Source organism: Zosterops lateralis (genome assembly GCF_965231275.1).
Source record: "Zosterops lateralis genome assembly, chromosome: Z".
Lineage (NCBI taxonomy): Eukaryota > Metazoa > Chordata > Aves > Passeriformes > Zosteropidae > Zosterops > Zosterops lateralis.
Window position 1 is genome coordinate 15,419,989 of NC_139800.1, and position 21,716 is coordinate 15,441,704.

General features: G+C 38.3%; 1 protein-coding gene across 1 annotated transcript in view; it reads left to right on the top strand.

Moving 5' to 3' along the window:
- HCN1 (hyperpolarization activated cyclic nucleotide gated potassium channel 1) overlaps positions 1–20,051 on the top strand; it is a gene marked incomplete at both ends in the record, with an annotated part of 192,146 nt that extends 172,095 nt beyond the window's left edge. Inside the window, 3 exons of the mRNA XM_083883306.1 lie at positions 503–743; positions 16,878–17,042; positions 19,216–20,051. Coding sequence (XP_083739432.1) covers positions 503–743; positions 16,878–17,042; positions 19,216–20,051 — 1,242 coding nt within the window. The remainder of the gene's footprint in view (positions 1–502; positions 744–16,877; positions 17,043–19,215) is intronic.
- Between the last annotated feature and the right edge of the window lie 1,665 nt (positions 20,052–21,716).

Here is a 21,716-nt window from a genome sequence, read left to right on the forward strand (position 1 = left end):
GTTTATAAAATTAATTAGAAATTGTGCAGGAAATTTTCCTGTTGATTTTGACTAGCTAGCTGTAATACATATTTATATTGTCACTGGATATGTTCAAAACAGAAAGATGGTACTGGTGTAATATTTGGAAACACAGGGCTTGCATAATTTCATCACTTAATACAGTTATTGCAACAGCCAATCTGGTTTTCAAGCAATGTAACTCCTATTTAATTTTTACCTTTCTGTCAGTGTCTCCTTATACTCCAATGGGAATAATAAATAACATGTGAAAAGTCACCAGAAGAAAACCTTTAAACCTAGAGGTCAGACTGCACTTTTGTTTCAATCACTTCCCTAGAAACAGATGAAAATATAATAAAGTAAGCACAGAGACACAGAAATGTCCAATATGAGCATAAAGAAATTCTTTGTTAAGAAAGCAGAACACCTTTTTTTCAATGCCCGTCATATTGAACATATTTGTTCACCAGTATAATCATGATGTTTCCTTCCCATTTAGGAGATTGTCAACTTCAACTGTCGGAAGCTGGTGGCTACAATGCCTCTTTTTGCTAATGCAGACCCAAATTTTGTGACTGCCATGCTAAGCAAACTGAGATTTGAGGTGTTCCAACCTGGAGATTATATTATCCGAGAAGGGGCTGTGGGTAAGAAGATGTATTTCATTCAACATGGTGTTGCTGGTGTCATCACCAAGTCCAACAAGGAGCTGAAGCTGACAGATGGGTCTTACTTTGGAGGTGAGTAGGAAAAAATAAATTATAACACTGGAGCGAATGCACTAGAACAAAACACATACAGATAACAGACAAAAACTTCCAAAGAAGTTAGCTAAGAGTCACTTGCCTAGACAATTCAAACAGTGAAGAGTGTGTAGAATATTTCTGAATAAAACATTCAGAGTCTGCCTACTCTTGTGGGGACAGTTATTACAAATGCAGAATGACTTTCCAGAATTTTGAAGTTAGTTTGGATTAAGATGACTGTTATTTAACAGAAAATGTTTAAATAAAAATATAATAATTTGCATCACAATTTTAAAGCTTTTTAAAGGTAAAATTGACAGGATTAATCTTTAAGAAAGAATGCTATGTTTTCAGTCATAAATCTAAAGGTAAAAATCATTAAGAATTGCAAAATTGGCAATGAATAAAAAAGCATTATTTATATGGGGTATTTTGTAATTCATGAATATTTCAAGATGTTATTCGTGCTTTTTCACTGAAGTTTAGCACAGTGACATCAGTGTTTATCCTTCCAATATATATGGTGAGAAACTGGACTTCCTATTTGACTAAGAGCTCTCTAACAAATGTGCATTAACAAAAATCAGGCATTAATTTTAATCCTAATTAAATTAATCTGGTAATCATAATTAAAAATAGTTATTTGCTAAGATGAAGGCATCAGAATATGTATATTTTAATGAAAGCAATTGCTTTTCTTACATATAATAATAGATTATATAAAATAGTTGTTCCCTGTGACTGTAAATTTTCTTTGTGCAATAGAATAGGTGTCTGCTTCCAGAAGCAGCAGAAAGGCTGGTTTTCAGAAGCTGCTTGAATATTTGTGTGTGTACCACTGCTGCCTATGAGAGTTAGAGTTAGCTGGTCATTGTATTAATTTGCTGTTGAATTCCAGGAATGATCCCATAACTGACCTGAACACCTTTCAGAAAATGCTCAATTGAAAGCCTAATCAGTGCCATTTAGTTGGTGTACAGAAGGGAGAAGTGAAGAAAAGTGAATTGGGCTCAGCATTTCAATTGGGCTATACAGTTACTTAACTAATCCCATTTTAGAATAATACGCTAAAGCAACTCCTACCGATCTGGCCAGAAGACCTTGTCACTCTGAAGTAGCCTCTGCAAGGTGATTTGTATCACCAGTATTTGTAGAAGCACTTTGGTAAAGAGGTCTTGTGCTTATCCCACGGGATTAAATTGTAGATGCTGAAGACAGGGGATTAAGCAGAAAGGAAAGGTAATGCTGAGGATGAAGAAACAGAGCAACCTTGGTCTTGGTCTCCTCTATGCTTAGCAGTGCCCTAGTTTATGAAAATGAGTTTGCAAGAGCCTGCGTGCTGAATCTGGCCATAATACTCCTCTGAACCAGCAGAGGATCAGAGGAGATTGCACATGAAAGTATTTTACATAACTGTCAGCCTGTTGTTGCAGTGCAAACAACTATTTAGCTCATCCTGTTCGACTGCTACCCTTCTTAACAGGAATGCAGACCAAAAGAAAAAAAAAAAAAAAAAAAAAAAAAAAGAAAAAAAAAAAAAAAAAAAGGTGCTTGCAATATCAGACACTACAGAAACTTACTACACTGCATACTAAAGCACTTTTACTCATCCAAACTGCAGCTGGGATGAGACAGGTGTTTCAAAAATGGGTGGTAATGCATCCAAAGCCTGCTGGGGCAAGCAGAAGGTAATAGCTGCTGCTGTAGTGTGGAGGGGTGAGGAGAGGTGAAAAAAGACAAGTGCACAGAGAAAGAGAACCTGAGAGAGGAAATGCCCCAAGATCCAAAGTGGTGTGTCTCAGATCTTTTGTAGCAAAACACAATATATGGTGAATTTCCAGAAGTGTATTTCGAGCTGGTGAGAAGACCTATCTAGATCAGAGAAGCTGTGGATGCCCTGTGGATATCCACAGATGTGTTTGGGCTCTGAGCAGCCTGATCTAGTGAATGGCATCCCAACCATTCATGGCAAGAGTGTTAAACTAGACCATCCTGAGGTCTCTTATAACTCAAACCATTCTGTGATTTTATAATTCTGTGACTGCAGCTGAAAAGAGAGAAAACAAGCTACAAATCAGATATCTCTGAGTTGAAAAGGTTTGGATTGTCAAAGCAGAAAATAAAAAACAGTTCTAAAATTTTCATCTCTCTGGAGAGCACTTACTTTCCCTGAAGTATGTATCAGAGTCTAAGTAAAGCTTCCTGACCAAAGCAGACATAAGGAATATTGCATAGTGATAAAATAATAAACTGGAAGATCAAGGCCGCATTCAAATCCTGAAACCAATAACCCCTTTTTTGCTTCATGGACACATGAGCAATATGAGTTTGACACTATGTTTAAGATGCTACTTGTGTCAGACACAGTACATCAATATTAACACCTGGAGGCACACAGGTGGCAGGGTGCCATGCCTAAACAGATCCTTTTTCAATTTTTAAATGTCTTATGTTTTGAAAGTTCCTCATCCCAGCTCAGACATGCTAAATTCTGTCTGGCAGGTATGTCTGAGTTACTTGGGGACCTTGGCTCTGGAGAGATTTGTAGACTCACCTCCAGAACAGTGGAGGGTTTTACCAGCATCCTGCCTTGGATTTGAAAAACCGAATTCCTAATATGTGCAAACAACATTATATCAGGAAAAAAAATAGGTAAAAAATAGGTAAAAAAAAAAACTTACCAATAAAAATCAGCAATCCTTAAGTTGTGGGAGAACTGGAGATTGGTGTGAAAGCCAAAATTTAAGAGGAACCAAAATAGAATCACGAGTATTGATTGGGAGTGACTTGAATGAAGACTGTTGGGAGAATGAAAGCCTGGAAAACCAAAAGTTGCAGTAGAGAAAAGGAGGTATCTTGAGGTCTGAGGACTGATGTTGAACATTTAAATTCTCTTGCCTGATCTTTGTTTTTAATTAAAAACAAGCTTAGATCTGCTCTAATAAGAAACTAGATAAACCTTACAATTGGTTGGTAATTCTTCTCAAAAAGAGTATGCCTGGATAACAAAACAGTAGGAATAGGTGAATCAGACCACACCTCTGCTGTACAGTTTCTGTTCATTTTTGAGGGACATGCAAAGTGGTGACAGTAGAAAGATCTGGGCTTGACTATTGTCTGCCTCCTTCCTCATCTGTGCTCACTGGTTTCTCCTTTTGGGAGGGAAGGAGTAAATGCAGTATTGTAACCACAGAGATCTTGTGGTTTATTTCTTGGTATTTCTGTAGGAAGAGCATTCTGTCCCTTGACCTTGATGTGTGTTCATAAATGTAATCTTTTTAAACTTTCTGTACAGGAGCATTTTTTAGCCCAGCAGTGTGTAGGATGCTGATTTTCATCCCAGTAAGTGGATTTTTTTCAGACTGCTGGTTGAAGGACACTATCATCCTACATATCTCCTCCAAGTGCTAGTAGGAATTTGAAAGCAGCTTCTGGTACTACTCTATAGCAGCTTTTATTTGATTTATTTTTAATTGAACTATATCTTATTTTTTTTGAAACATCAGTGGATTTTTTTATTACAGCAAACATTTTCCTCCTTCATTTTTTACTCTCTGTTTGCTAATAGTTCCCCATTATTAGAAATGGAATTGCTGCCACTGTAGGCATAGCTGTAGATGCATCTTTTCCTTTTACAAGTACAAGAGAAGCTTCTCACACTGACACTGATAGAGTTTTCATATGGGAGGAAATAAAATTGCCTGGAATTACCACAGAATGATAGAAACATAAAATGCCTTGGTTGTATGTAATGTTTAACATCATCTAGTTCTGCTCCCCCCCTATGGTCAGGGACACCTTTCACTGGACCATGTTGCTGAGAGAGGTTGCCCAGAGAGGTTATGAATGCCCCATCCAAGTGTTCATCCTTGCACACTTCCAGGGGTGGGGCATCCACAACCTCTCTGGGCAACCTGTGCCAGTGCCTGACCACTCTCACAGTAAAGAATTTTTTCCTAGTATCAAATTTAAATCTTTTCTGTTTCAGTTTGAAGCCATTTCCCCTTATCCTTTCACCACGTGTTCATATAAGAAGTCTCTTTCTTGGAGACTCCCTTCAGGTACCAGAGGATCTCAATTAGGTCAGCTCTAAGCCTTCTCTTTTCCAGGCTGAAAAAAAACAGTTCTCTCAGCCTTGCCTTATAGGAGAGGTGCTCCAACCTTCTGATCATCTTGGCCTCCTCTGGATTTGTTCCAGTAGGTCCAAGTCCTTCCTATTTTGGAGACTCCAGAGCTGGATGCAGAGCTCCAGGTGGGTCTCACCAGAGCAGAGCAGAGGGGCAGAATCCCCTCCCTCCCCTGCTGCCCATGGGGCTCTGGATGCAGCCCAGGACACGTTTGGCTCTCTGGGCTGTGAGTGCCATGGCCGGGGCATGTCCAGCCTCTCACCCACCAGCACCCCCAAGTCCTTCTGGGCTGCTCTGGGTCTGTTCATGCCCAGCTTGTGCTGGTACCAGGGGTTGTCCCTACCCAGGTGCAGCACCAGCACTTGGCCTTGTTAAACCTCATCAGATTACCAAGGGCTACTTCTAAGAGCTTGTCCAAGTCTTTCTGGATGGCATCCCATCCTTCAGAAGTGTCAACCACACTGCTCAGTTTGGATTCATCAGCAAATTGGCTGAGGGTGCACTCAATTCCTTCATTTATTTAACAAATGAAGACACTACACAAGACTATGTCCCAGTTTGGATCTCTAAGGGACACCACTTGTCACTGATGTCCATCAGGATGTGACCATATAACCAATTCTTTATTCTCAGGAATTAAGATCTCCTTCTAGCTGCCTTTGTAGGGTTACTGATATGTGAATGAAGGTCAGGAGAGATGAATGGATGGTGTGGACTGTGTTAACACATAGGAAAACACTATAGGGAAGAGTGTGGGGAGTGAGATAGATGTCAACAGAGAGCGGACTCTGTGGGTAGGAGTCACGTTGTGAGTGGTGCAAATAAATGGAGACAGAACAGGTGCAGGGAAACACTGTGGGCATGGGACAGAGTGGGAAGGTGTTTACACCTACCCTTTTGGAGAGCAAGTTGGAAAACCTGACTGCACATGTGTTTGCAGTTAAGCTGAATTGAAAGCTTGAGATTGACACACTTGAACTCAGCTTCCTGGGATGGAGAATAAGAATCTGGAGGCAGGTAAAAAATGTAAGCAATTGCATTTTGAGGATGTTGTGATTATGAAGTGGTTTAATTATTTTGTCATCTTGTCCCTGGTCCTGAATATCTACAGTTTACAATACTGAAAACACAAAGTACACAGCAGTCAATAATGACAGATCCCCCATTTTTGCTTTCTCTGTCTCAGGGTATATTTGTCTTTCTCTTTAATACCTTGGTAGTTCAAACACATTTATGATATAATCCCAGTAATAAATGGTAGGAAGGAAATTGCCAGGTTTTAATCCTATTGAACCTTTTCCTCTCAGTACCAGGTGATTGGATTAGAAATTGCTCTTCTTGTGACAGGAGGAATTACTGAACAGATTGTGTATTAATTCTTCACTATACATACAAAATCAGCAAAATGCAAAGATTTTGACATCTTTAGAGATGATGCACAAGAATATGAATCTTTTGCTTATAGAAGAGATTAGTTCATCAGTTACTGGTGCTTTACAGAGCAGAATTATTAATGTATATAATGAGCCTAATTTAATCTAATTTACCTATACCAATACATATTGATAGAAATTGATGTACTACCATCGCTGTCTCTATATTCTGATTTCTGCTGTGGTAAATTGTTTCAGAATCACTCCATAATAATATTATGTAGGTTGGTAATTTGAAATCTCTGGTAACTAATCACATCAAACATGCAGCAGTGTAATAACATAAAGAGATGCTTACTTTAATGAAACAAACCCTTTCCAATTACCTCCTTCCTCTTACTCAGATGTGTGGGTCTGAGGGCTACTTCAGTCATCACAGTAAGATCAGGCCTACAACTTCTTCTCTTCTGGACAGGCCTTTTGCCCCCTGACACTTTGTGACCCTCTACTTCTCCCATACCCCTCACCCCAGACGCAGTCAGATCATTGTCCCCATGCACTTAGCTACAGACAGCAGGCTAGGAGAACAAAGTGGAAAAGCAGATTTCAACCACTGGTAACTTGCCTGAGATTGTTACCCCTGCCAACAAAAGTTTTAAGCTGTCCCAAAACCAGTGCATAGGACTTTGATGAGCAGGAGTGTTTTCATGAGGTTCTGTGCCCCTCCAGCTGCCACCCCTGTGGGGTCAGAGGAGAGACTCAGGACAGGGAGTCCTGGTCCTGGCAGGCACTTGCTGAGCTTGCCCCCAAGAGCTGGTGTGTTAGAGCAGGGCTGACATGCCTGCTGGGAGGAGAAGAAAGGAATAAATCCCTCACTGCCCAACCAGTAAGGCCCAGCACAGCTTACTCAAAGGAGGATTTCTGGGAACATGTTCAGGACTCTGCTGTTACTTCATTTGCTTTCTCGCTGGTGGACAGAGGCCTGATTGTTCACTGTGGTCTCATCCTGCTCTTTTCTGTAGTCACTGGCAAAATTCCTCTCAACCACAAAGGACGCAAGATAAAACTGGTCTCCCTGCTATCTTTTCCTTTCTCCATCTGTTTTCCCACCTGTGTTTACACAGGCTTTCCTTCATGCAGCAGCCTGGACATATGTTCTGGGAAATTTAACCCTTTTTTTCCTGGTTTTAACAGATACTGTGTTTGAGCTGAAGGAATGCTGATATTGCTAGGGAAATCCAAATTTAGTGTTTAGGAAGTGCAGATATATTTTTATTAATTACATCTGGGGGCCCTATGGAGGTTTATTAGTTGAAGGAGTTTCCAAATTCCAGTAGGTAAATCTGCAGTAATTTATGCTGCCCAATTTTTGATGTATCTATTGCAGATCCCACTCCCCATTGTTTTTTCCCCACTGAAAATCCCAATGATATCATGCCACTGGAGTCAGTAGATAAACCAGTTTTTAGACTAACTAAAACTCATACTGCTGATTTTTTTTTTTCTTATCAACTTCCAGGTATGTTGAACATGAAGAAATGAATGTGATTTAAAACAAAATTATGATGTGTATAAATCAGAGTTACTGTACATGAATATGAAATTGTATTGGCCTATCTCTTGCATTGTCACAACAAAGATTTTTTTATTTTACTTTCTCCAAGGCAGATATCACTATCTGTGCTTCGTGTCATCATTCATTTAGCAAATCTATCTAGAAATCAGATTCGCATTGCCATCTTCCCAGACGATGTCCCAGAGACATATTATAGCATCTTTTCTTTTTTGGTTTATTTTTTGTAACATGTAGTTCATGGAATACTTTCAATTTTAAATGTTTTATTTTGCTTAAATTATTTAATGCAGTTTTAACGTTTACCCTTCTGCACTTGAAATTCTAATAAACTCTATCTTGCATTTGCTTCAGTTTGTAGAAGGCCAATTAGACAGAACTTCTTTGACCTACCTATTATTTATGGAGCTTTCCCCCCTTTCGGAACAGTAACTGTCAGTATATTTTAGACCAGTGCAGTGGAAAATAATACCATGGGAAATGTTGAGTCACTTTAGATTATATTTTGCCACTTACTTTTTTCTGGTTCCACTCTAGGTGCTTCCTTTTGATAGAATACTTTAAATGATTTGCAGTATAATACTGATTATAAATAGAAAAAAAATCTGTTGAAGTGCTTTACATATAGACACTATGATATTATATGATACATAATTTTACATTTTGCAAAAATACTGCATATGGCTATTCCTTATTCAAGGTAGTGGTGGATTAAGTCTTTCAATATTCATACTATAATCCAGGTAGTTAATTATAAGTAGCCCCACTGAGGTGTGATTATTCGTATTCTTAATGGCAGGGACATAATTAAATGTTTTAAGGGAGCAGGATCTCCACATCTCCATGCCAACTCGTTTGTAAAAAATTTTTCAGCTGAACAGTATAGAACATTTTTCTAAAAATATTGTCTGCAAGGGGGCCTAAAAATTAAATGTCTTTTTGTGCAGACTAATCTGCCATTTTGAGGCTAAATAATATGCAGTAGACCTCATAATACTGCATAATTTCTTGTTGACAAGAAATTGTGTTGTTCTTTTGACACCATATTTTATATGGAAAATAATAATCAATCAAAAGGATTTCTTGCTCTTCAAATTCAATAATTTTTTTAAAAGTTCAGGAGAATTTTTAGGAAGATAGAATGAAAATAATTTACTCTTTTATGCTAAAAGGTAGAAGTTGATTTGAGTTTAGGAGTTTTGTTAGTTAGCAAACATAAATATAAATTTAAAAGTTTTCATAATAATAATAGTGTTAATAATAATAATTCATAATAATAAATTCATAATAAAAGAGTAATGTCTTGCAATCTAAAAGCATAAACAAATTATAATTCTAATTTTTCTAATTCACTAACAGTATACCTTATTAATTTAAACTTTATATAATTAGACACAAGAAAAATACCACATAGCATGTCTTGGAAATCAAATGTGGTCAACACAGATAAAGCAGGAGAAGATTTTCCAAGGACCTTCAATTTCACACAGTAGAATTTTAACTAAATATTTGAGTCTAGATTAAATATTTAATCCAAATATTTAATTTAGAACTGGCAGTCTCTGATTTTTTTAATAATTTAATGAAAAGAAGTACAATATTTTTATAGCCAACTTTAATTCAAGTTGAATAGTTTAATCTGTAACTGTTATTGTTTGCCAAATTTAAGATTACAAGAGCATACCACTGAATACATAAGGAACTAAATGACTTTTTTCAATGGACAATAAGAATCCATCTGAATAAAAGTAGGAGTAAATGAATTACATAAAATCACTTCTGGCCTTTGACACAGCATGTATGAAAACTAAATCTGTACTTAGGCATATTATCTTGGAATCTAAGCTTTATTATTTTTAAGGCATACAAAAATATTATCAGTAAGGTTGTGAGCTTTTATAAGATAATAAATAGTCTATCTTAATCACTTTTTGTAGAAAGAACACTTCAATAAAGTAGAAGAAAAACGTATGGATTCTCTGTTATAAATAGCATTAACAATAAAATATGCACTTTTATTTCTATTTTACAAAATTATCCTAAACTTGTGTTCCATCTTACAGAGCTTTCTTAGAAGAATTTGATTGAACACTGGAAAATAGTCAGGATGTAAGAAATGTTCCTAAGTCTAGATATGGCACTCAGTACCGGGGTCTGGCTGACAGGGTGGTGTCCAGTTAAAGGCCGGACCTGATCTCAGAGGTCTTTTCCAACTTCAGTGATTCTCTGTTTCAGTTGCTGGCTTTTGTCTGCTCTAGACATGAAAACTTGGCCACTATTTTCACTACCTACATGGAAGAAGCAAAGAGAGGTCAAGATGAAAAATAAAATGTCCCTGCTCAGATAACTTGCCACTTTTTATTGAGACAAGAAACTTGTTTCTCCTAGTTAATGTGGCATAAAAGACACATTTGGAGCTGGGTAAAGAACATACTCTAAGGGTTGTTGGCAAACCCTAAATAAATATTAAAAATTTTTAATTAAGTATTTGTCTATAAATTCTATCAAAGTTCAGGTCAATTAAATATAGACAGTTCTTTTCAAATGAATTTTTTTTCCCCAAGTAAATTTCTGGAATCTCTTTTGCTATTGTTACATTAAATTAAATATAATAGCAGTAGTTAAACAATAAAGATACAGAAAGCTCAGGTGTTGGTCTTCAGGGACAGAAATTTCAAATTAGTACAAATAAAAATGTCAGCTAAACTACCTATGTAGGTTTTTTTGGAAGGTTTCAGGCGTTTTTTGTTATTTGTGTGGTTGGATTTTTTAATAGAATGACTAATAAGGGCAACAGCTATCACAAATTACAAATAGATATGTTTAAAACAGGTTCAGGTAAATAGTTTAAAAAGTGATAAAATACTGGAGATGGGATATTACAGAAGTTGCTTTTCTAATCAGCCATTTTCAGTCCCTCCTCAAAACAATAACTACACAACTACTCAACAGACAATTATTGCTGTCATATTTTAAATGAAGAGGTCATGTAGGCAGTATGTCCTAACTCAAACTGACTTGTCTGCAATTCCATATTTAGTGTAAACATGGTGGCAAAACCTGCAGGTTTTGCATAGCTTCCTTTTGGACAGTCCAGATTACAAATCTGGTTGTAAAAGGCAGGAATTATCTTCATTTGCCTTTCTCCTTAAGTTCTCTCCCTTGCTCCAGAAATGTCCCTCTTGAGCAGTGACTATATTTTAGGATTTCTTAACTGTAGGACTGAAGTTTTTAGAAGACAGATTACTGAAATTGATTTAATTGCATCAAACTACATTCTGAGTAACTGTAAGACTTGGTGGTAGTTATTTTAGTAACTATAAAAAAAACTAGCATATGTCTGGGTTTACCATTGTGTACACTAACAGTAATACACTGAAAGATAAAAAGAACATATTAAAAATGAGAAAAAAATATAGATAAATGCATTTAATATTTTCCAGAGTTTAATAAAGAAAAAGGAAACAGAAGTGCATATGTATATGTTAAAGTAACATCATATGAAACCGCTTCTCCCTGTTTCCTGTACTGGGGATGCTTAAGTCAACATGGAACTGGAAAATCATTCAATTTCTTAAAGAATGGGATGCCTAGAAGCCTACTGGGTTTTTTTTAGTTGTTTGTTTGATTTTTTTTTTTTTTTTTTTTTAATTGCTTGAAGTTCATAGTCCTTTCCTAAAGGGAAAAAGAACCCAACTATACTCGTACTATGTTTTGTAAAGCTGGGAACTGAGTTCCCCATGCTGGATGTCCCTTGCTGTGACTGGCACACCAATAAAGTCTCCATTAGGTAGTTTCTGCTCAGTGTTCAACTTCAGCTGCTTGAAAGAAGTTAAGAACTACTGATCTTTGTAGCATGCCAAGGAGTTGCTGTTATGAAGAGCTATTAGAAAATAAGAATAGGCTAAACATGGTTGTTCTGGGAAGCTTACTCTGAAGTCTTACAAGATGGGTGGATGGAAAAAAGCACTTTGACATTTAAGTTTTGTCTATAGTAGTTTAGTAACTCATTGCTCTCAATAAAATTAACAATATTCTAATCCACTGTCCTGTTCTCAAAAAATATTCCCAAGTCTTTTAGACTGACTGACCCAAGCTTTTGAATTGCTTTGATTTTCCATCTTTCTTCTGCTGCTGGAAGTAATCAGCCTGAAGAGCTGACAACACACACAGCAACCTATATGCCCACGAAAAGAACAAGTTTCCTGTTGAGGAACTGAAGCAGTAGTCAGCTGTCCTCAGCTGGAAGGATATCTCACTAGATCCTGTAATGTTTAATCTGACAGATGATGGGAAATCACACAGTTTTAAAAGGGGACAGAAATGCATAAAAACTGGTAGTTATTTTTAATTGCTTTTAATATAGACACTATATAGCTGAAATACTGTTGAATTCATTAATTCATTACTACACAAATTTAATTTCTGCACAAAGTAAAGTGAACTTGTGTCCTTGCAAGACAAAGATGCACATATAATAATTCATTGTATGAATTTTCTGGTTTTACAATTTTCTGTTTTAACACCCTAAGATAAGAAATATGGTCCTGGAGACAGGACTGTTTAGTGTCCTTCAGGGAACTTGCTAAATACTGGACTCACTTTATCAGCAGAGTTTACTGTTGGTGAACATATTTTGTCTGCAGGACAACTTTATATGGATTTCCAAATTTCTGCAGATTTTAATCTCTAGTCAAATGTTAATGTGACATATGAGGTTGAATAATTTCATCTGGAATATAATTCATATGTAAAATGAATAGATCATGAATGGAAAAGTATACACTCACATAAACTGTACTGCTTCTCAGAGTAAAAAAGGAATTTTCCTATATAATTTTTTTCTGTATAAAATGGAAACCAGAAATTATTGCTAGGATGACCAGTAGATACATACTCATCGAGCAAAGTCTAAAGAAGAGATCAGCGTTATACATGCTACTAATGAAAAATCTCCTCCACATCCATAAACAGCACTTATTTTCTCAAAGGAAAAAGTGTTTAGGCATCATCTAACAAGAGAGGAGGGGAAAAATTATCACCTACAGTGGCATATCAGTACAGGCCAAACAAACAATGAACCTGGTCTCAGCTGGAATTAAAACTTGATCCTTACAAAAGGCCTATTCATGAGTTCTTTAAAATTTATCCTGTGGTCTATGTCGCTCACCTTACCTTATTCAGATTTCCTGAAGGGTGAAGTCAGTCTTCCTTATTGCTGTCTATCAGATATGTAGAATTTGCTATGCAGAGTGTTCTGTCACAATAATGCAATAGTAAAATAAAACCTATGCATTCCCTGTTTTATGAGAAAACAATCCTAAACCAATTCTAAAGGGCAAGCTCCTTTAGAAATTATGTTCCATAAATTGAACCTGATCAGCTTTTGCTGAAAAACTACTATAGAATCATAGAACCATGTAGATTGAAAAGATCTTTAGATCATTGAGTCTGACTGTTAACCCAGCACTAACAACTCCATGACTCAGCCACATCCCACATGCAACTGATACGTTGGTCATCAGTTTTGATTATTGTAACTTTCAGAGCAAGGTTAGCTTTAAACTTTTATCATTGCACGTTTTAGTTAGTCTTCACAGCAAAAAGTACATTGTATTTGAGCCCATGTTCTTTTGAGGACTGTATTTTTCTGTGGGAAAGACCTGATCCTAGCAGACCAGAAATTATGATGTTCAGAAATGAATTCATGACATTTGCATTAAACATGGACAGCAAGAACAAATGGATGTTTTTTAGCATCATTCAGTGCTTTCAAATAGTCACTTTTCATTAGGGTAGTGATTGACGTTTGTTTCATAACGTTCTAGACAACAGTTGTCCACAGAGATTAAATAATTAAAGTAAAATTTGCATTCAGAATTGAATTACAGGTTCATTGTAGCCTAATACATAATTTTTAATTGGAATTGAAGACAATCTTCTGTTTGGAAAGGCAGTAGTATTTGACACACTGCAAGTGTCAGCATGAAGGCAATGCACCATTGCCAAATGCACATGGTAATATCAGTGAGTAATATGCTGCCGACACTTTATTTTTATGCTAATAGAAAACCCTGTTTATCCAAGCTGTTTAAAAATAGTCCATGCCTTTTGTGTTTCACTACATACTCCTATGCTATTATTGCATTTTGTAGTCTCTTTAAATCAACTGAACATAAAGGAGAGTGTAATAGTTAAGGGCACCTGGTGTACTTGATGCCACTAAGGCTAATTTTAAATATGTCATGGCTATTTTCATTACTTTTTTCTTTTCATGAAAAACAAACACTTTGCTTTATTTAAATTAACACAAGTGTTTAATGGGAACACATTTCAATATTCTGTGTCCTTTCTCTCTAGTCTAGGTAAGGAAGATTTCGTATATCATTTCTTATGCTTGAGTATCTGTCCAAACAAATAGCTATTAGATTAACACATACAATTAGCAATCACTTTAGTCTTATGAGCAGACTACAAATGATGCTATTGATACATATAACAAGGCAATACAGATGATATGGATGGCACAATATAGTGCCAGTCCCTATAGCACCATTCTCATCAGTCAAGAAACACCACTGGAAATGTAATACATGGGTATTATTCACAGTATTTTTCCTGTAAGAAAACTGTAGTTCATCTTTTGAATGAGACCATTCAAGTGGAGTTGAGAACAAAGAGGTGTCCTTACTTACTGAGCAGACAGCCTCCACTGCAGCACTCCCTGACCAGTTTATGGGCACTGGAACATTTATCAAATCTTTTCTGACCCATTGTTTATTATATTATCTAACTAGTAGGATTACAGATATTAAAAGCCTTCCAGACACACAAACTTCAACCAGAAGTTGTGGATTGACAGTCTGCACATCATAGTTTTCATTGATTTTTTTTCCCTTCACCTTACTTGACAAAAATAATAGATGAAAGAAGAAGGAAAAAAGTAATTCTATTTGTTGCAGTAATAGCCATGAATTCTACACTCCCATTGTCCTGTGATGAAACCTAACATTGTTTCCTTATGGTTCCTTCCCATCTTTCTTGTTTAATTAATCTACAATACAGTGATCAAGATTATTAATGATGAAAATTTTACTTTCTCAAATTTTCTTGGCACTCTTCACAATGATAGGGACTTAGGAGACGCTTGTTTTTTGGGGGGACATTTGATGCTTTTTAATTCAAGAATTTGTTGAGAGTAGCAGGAGACACCTATTTATGTGTCTTGTATTGTTTGCAGCAATTTTAACTGAAGAGAGCTGAAAATCAAGAAGTGATCATTAGTCACACAGACTTTCCAGACAGTTTTTTCTAAATTCAACCATGTATTGTAAAACTTTTTTCTTTGTGAGACTTAAGAGTATCTTAGGAAATGGAACAGGTATTGACTGCATCTAACTGCTCCCTTTGGGCAAAATGTCCTTCTCCCGTAAATAAAATGCAGTGAGTTCAATCTAAGGAGAAGAGGTCAGGCTAAGCTAGAAGTGAGAAAAGGAAAAGACTGACTTCTCTTATACCTGGCTGGTTCTTTACAGTAAACTGTCATTATTTCATGGGCATCAAATTCTGTGAGGTACTTTAGGTCAAGTCTCTTACCAGTATTCTCTAGAAATTCTCTACTCTACTCTCCCAGTAGTCTCTATAAATTCTCCCCAAAGCTGTTGGGGTTTAAGTACATTTTGTGCTAGTACTGGTCCAATGTTAATTTACTTCGATTTATTCACTGTTATTTAAGCATCTTATCCCCTAAGCCTTCAGGGTTAGGTAGCATGTTGGAATTCTTCAACAAGAAGTATGAGACAAAAAAAAAAAAAATCAAGGTTCTTTATATTCTATATTAATAAAGACATACAGGAAAAAAAAAAAAAAAAACCAACGAAAAAAAAATCAAGAACTAGGTTGGTCCTTCGGTGGAGTCTGCAGAATTATTTATTATTTGGTTTTCCACACCTGAAAATTATAGTTTGATTGAAATTGACCATGTAATGGACAAAAAAAGCAAGGTAGGAGACAGTTTCCTACTTCTATTTAAGTAGGATAAGAATTTATTTCCTACTTCATATTTAAATACGAAATATGAACTTGCAGCCCTTGACTGCTGGATCTGAGTAAGGAAACTATCTCTCACCTTGCTTGGTATCAAGAATTCTTGATATTTCTAAATGTGTTCTTAGTCCCCAGTTTGAAAATAGGATCAACTCAAACACTACTTTTTGCACATTACTTTATAACTGTCTGTATTTTAATCTAAATACATAAATATTCTACTCCACGTTTTGTTGTTACAAGCCTCAGACATTGACTTTGGTCTCTACACATTCACACTGATACAGTGCATTGGAGAATTAGGACTCTGCACATAGTTTCAGTTTCCTCTGTTCCAGAATGAATTCCTCTTGGGAGAACTTGCAGAGAAATTCTACTAGACTAATCATATGAATTCTATTTTTTAATCTAATGAGAAAAAAGGTCAAAAGTTTTAAGCTTTCTCTCCCAAAATACCTAGGACATAAACACCAAGGAAACAGAAGGAATGTTCATGCTTCACGTATTTTTTTTTTCCTCAGAACAGTTCTTATATTCAAATATCATTGCAGCATGATATAATGTATTGCATTAGTTTAGTAAAACTGGTGACTGATTAAAGGGAGTGGTCCTCTATGGCAGCTGTATATTTAAAAGAAAATCAATAGAATCACTTGGGTTAATTCAGCACTTGGGTTCATCAAAGTCATCAAGCTGTGTTTGACAGCTGATGGATCATTTCTTAGAACTTGAAGCACTACTTTAAAAAGGCTTGATAAAATCAGACTTCATACAGAGAAAATCTATAGGCAGGGCTCTTAAAGGACATGAATTATTTTTTCAGAGTAGCAAAAATAGAATCAAATACCTTCAGAATTGTCCCTGCAACCTTATGTAAGCAGAAATAGAAAAACTGCTGTTGAGTACTAAATTACTACTTGTTAGCACAGAGTCGATTTCTAACTTTAAAGTTTCACACAGTTCAGTAACTTCTTTGTTTTCAGTGTGTGGTGTATTTTTCTGTCCCCAGAGATCTGCCTCCTGACCAAGGGCCGCCGGACTGCCAGCGTACGAGCGGACACATATTGCCGCCTGTATTCCCTCTCCGTGGACAACTTCAACGAGGTCCTGGAGGAGTACCCCATGATGAGAAGGGCCTTCGAAACGGTGGCAATTGACAGGCTTGACAGGATAGGTATTTATTTCTTTTTTTTTTTTTTTTTTTTGCATATGATTAATTCTTAAAATCCTTCCACATTTTCCTTCCTTTGAGCTGCATGATGAAACAGCCCTCTTTAAAAGTTTTTTTTTCTGTTATGCTACAGTAAATGTTTTCTTGATCTATAAATAAGACATGTGCGCACACGAGAATTTCGCAATCTCACTTTTAAATAATAAAACCGCCGAGTTTTAGAAAGCTCTTGTACTCCTCTGAGGATTATTTTTCATACTTTAATTATCATTAGTATTATTTATTAATCCTGTAGACTTCTTTTGCTGCCTTCAGCACTTGATAGGATTTATGCTGTGTCACGAGCAGTAGATGACATTTTCCCAAATAAATTGCTTACAGATGACATCTATAATGCTGGAAAGAGCTGAAGCCTCTCAGCACTCACAAACCCGTTGTTTGTTGAAGTGAATTAATCCTTTGCAGCAGGGCTCTCATTTTCCTCACAACATGGGCGCTGCTAGCCTTGATGGCTGCACACTGACACTGCTCAGATTTTCTGCCTGCAATAAGAAAAGCAGTCCAACAATATGCAAGTGAAAGGCAGAAGGGTAGGGCAGATAATCAAAACAAGAGGTGTAAACTTGCTGTTCCAGTATTAGGACCTCCCAACAGGACATACTAGGCAAAGCATAACATCTTCGGTCAGGAGAATTGCACTCTGATCATCATTACTGACACTGATTTTAAAACACAGCTGTAAAAAAAAAAAAAAAAAAAAATCACTTATCCTGTTTGGGGGCATTTCCTAAACTTCACAAGAAAATTTCAGTCTAAAAATTTCTCCACATCAACTCAATGCATTGAACTCCTACAAATTGTCTCACAAAACTCTCTGGAAATGCAGTCCAGCTCTTAAGTAATATGTGCTTGAAAACTATTAGCAGTAAAGCTCCAGTCTGTTCTTGGAGTAGCAATCCCATTTGAAAGTGCAGTGTTTTATCGGGAAAAAAAAAAAAAAAAAAGAAAAAAAAGAAAAGAGCAGTTGAGTGCCATTGTGTTCCTGAGCATCTGATGACTCCAACAGAATAGCGTCTACATCTTACTGTGAGCCATCAGGCAGACACCAGGTCACAGTGTACAGCAGTCTCCACTATGCAAGCAGGTGTCACATTATCCATAAGTTCATATTAGTTCACAAACACTTCAAAACACTTGTTTACTGATGTGTAGTAACTAGTTCCTGAAACATGCTAGATGACAGGTGTACTTTTAAAATATCTAACTGTGTCTAGTGGAAATTCAGACAGTTTTGCAACGAGAGAGAAAGGTGATGTAGATGCAGAGCACGGTGACTTTCTCTGACAGTTACTCATGAAATTACGGTTCTTACATGTAATTGTAGTAATAACAGTAATTGAGGAGGCAGAGAAGGCCAGGTGTCGGAGGGTGGCGGTGCTCCGAGGCCTGTGGTGCAGAGAGGTCTGCATGCTGAGGAGAGTTCTGTGCGCTGAGGAGAGTTCTGTGTGCTGAGGAGAGTTCTGTGTGCTGAGGAGAGATCTGTGCACTGAGGAGGGGTCTGTGTGCTGAGGAGAGAGGTCTGTGTGCTGAGGAGAGGTCTGTGTGCTGAGGAGAGTTCTATGTGCTGAGGAGGGGTCTGTGTGCTGAGGAGAGAGGTCTGTGTGCTGAGGAGGGGTCTGTGTGCTGAGGAGAGAGGTCTATGTGCTGAGGAGGGGTCTGTGTGCTGAGGAGAGGTCTGTGTGCTGAGGAGAGATCTGTGTGCTGAGGAGGGGTCTGTGTGCTGAGGAGAGGTCTGTGTGCTGAGGAGAGTTCTGTGTGCTGAGGAGAGATCTGTGTGCTGAGGGGAAGTCTGTGTGCTGAGGAGAGTTCTATGCGCTGAGGAGGGGTCTGTGTACTGAGGAGGGGTCTGTGTGCTGAGGAGGGGTCTGTGTACTGAGGAGGGGTCTGTGTGCTGAGGAGGGGTCTGTGTACTGAGGAGGGGTCTGTGTGCTGGCCCCGTGTGGGGACCCCTCCTGCCGTGGGCCGGCGGCCGAGCGATGCCCGCTCAGACAGCCGGTGCCCGCCGAGCCTTTAGCACAGACAGGCCCCAGCCGTGGGTGCTCAAACACAACGCCAGAGCGGGGCTCTCCCTTCCCCCCCGCCTCGGTCTCGCTAACTCTTCTGCCTCTCCGTGCAGGGAAGAAGAACTCCATCCTGCTGCAGAAGTTCCAGAAGGACCTCAACACCGGCGTTTTCAACAACCAGGAGAATGAGATCTTGAAGCAGATCGTGAAGCACGACAGGGAGATGGTGCAGACCATCGCCCCGGTGAGCCTGCAGCAGATGCCAGCCCTCAACTCCAGCACCTCGGCCTCGTCGTCGCGCGGCAGGACGCAGTCCCCCCCGGTGTACACCAGCAGCCTCTCGCACACCAACCTGCACTCGCCCTCGCCCAGCACGCAGCCGCCCCAGCAGGCCGTCATCCTGTCGCCCTGCTCCTACACCACGGCCGTCTGCAGCCCGCCGGTACAGAGCCCGCTGGCCGGCCGAACTTTCCAGTACGCCTCGCCGACCGCCTCGCAGCTCTCCCTCATGCAGCAGCAACAACAACAGCAGCAGCAGCAGCAGCAGCAGCCGCAGGCGGCGCAGCAGCCGCCGGGAGCCGCGCAGAAGAACGAGGTGCACAAAAGCACCCAGGCCCTCCACAACACCAACCTGACGCGGGAGGTGCGGCCGCTCTCCGCCTCGCAGCCCTCCCTGCCCCACGAGATCTCCACCCTGATCGCCAGGCCTCACCCCACCGTGGGCGAGTCCCTCGCCTCCCTCCCGCAGCCCGCCCCAGGCCCCGGCGTGCCGCCGGCCGGCCGGGCCACCGTGCCGCAGCGGGTCTCGCTGTTCCGGCAGATGTCCTCGGGAGCCATCCCCCCGAACCGCGGCGCCGCGCCGCCCGCGGCCCCGCTGCAAAGGGATTCTTCCACAGTCTTAAGCACAGAGCCCGAGGGAGACAAACCGCGGTTCGCCTCAAACTTATGATCCCTGGTGACTGTGAGCAACAGACTTGCAACAAAACCGAGCACCATCCCCCGAACTGTTTTAGCCTGTTTCCTAATGTGCCCCAGCAGTCTGAGAAAAATAATTTAGACAGCTTTGCCCTATGTAACGAATGTAAAAGTTTTATATATATATATATATCTAAATATATATATATATATATGAAAGCAATTAAACTTGTTTGCGTTCATGTCTTCCTGTTTCGCAACCATTACAGAAGATTAAATTTAGCGCTAAATATTCCTTATTTTTAATGTGTTGACTTTAAAAACAGCCTAACAGATTTCTCTGTTTATGAGATTGGCTGTTTTCATGGGGAAATTGTCAACACGACAACAAACTTCAAACAAGTATATTTTAAAAAAGAAAAAAAAAAAAGAAAAAAAATCAAATTATCTAACACATAGCACTGACTGAGTGATATTCTGAAACCTTTGTTACTTCATTTATTGTGTATACGTTGTTAATTTCTCGTGAAGAATTCAGTTGTTATTTCACATTGCATTTCATATGTTAGCACCATCCATCTGAATTTAGATTGGAAAAGAATTATATTGCAAACACCTGCAGTGTAAAGGGAGGCACTGGCACTCCTCTGGATAGGCTGTAACCTCATGGCATGTCAACCCTTCTTGTTGTCTAAGAGAATTGGGTGGACTTTGATCTTCACACTGCTAAAGACTTTTCAAAGACTAAATATTGCCATTGTAAATAACTTTTTAGACCCAAGCAAAAATAGCTGCTGTGTGGTGTACCATTGCAAGGTCTTTGTTTAGGAATTTAGGTTCCGCTTTTCACTTCAAAATTTACAGTTTTAAAATTTGTTAAAGCTAAGTGCAACACAACTGTTAAATTGTAATGCAATGGCTTAAAACCTACAGTGTTACTTTTACATGCAATGTTTTATGCAAAATTGTACGCTTGATCCTGCAAACCGCTTGTACTTCACCAATACCATCACTTTTCTTCTTCTTGCCCTCAATAGCATCTGAAAATATTCCATGCATGCTTTGGAAAAAAAAAAGACAATAAAAATAGGTTTGGTCAGTAGGAAAAGGCTTTACGGTATCTTAGAAATAATAACCATTCATTAATTGTGTCTACCTTAAAATTCCTATAATGCTGACTTTGAATCTCTGGTTTAAGTCTAGAAGTGAGATTTTTCATTTAAAGGATTATTTGTAAACCACAGCTTGATTTAGACTTTCAGGTGCTTTCTGTGTCTTCACTGTAGTTTTGTAGTTGACTGTGGTGTTAATTTACAAAAATAAATATAATATAGCATCAAGTCTGTCTGGAAATGCACGATTTGCTCTGTGTATATTGTAATTAAATGGTTAGTATATCCTAAGGCATGTAGTGTCAAACATAGCCCATAGGTATGAGGTTTATTATTTTTTATGTCTTCAAAACAGAAAGGAAATGGTGACAGAAAGCAGGGTTAAAGCATACTGTTTTGTGAACATTTTGTTTTGTTTGCTCAAACCTTCACATTATCTTAGCCACAAAAAAAAAAAAGAAAAAAAAAATTCGTAATCGTTTGTGCCTGATTTGTCACATTAAATAGAGATTGAAACTAAATGTGTCATAATTTAACTCACTGAAGAATCAGCATTATGGATATGATACAAGCATATATTCTGTTCC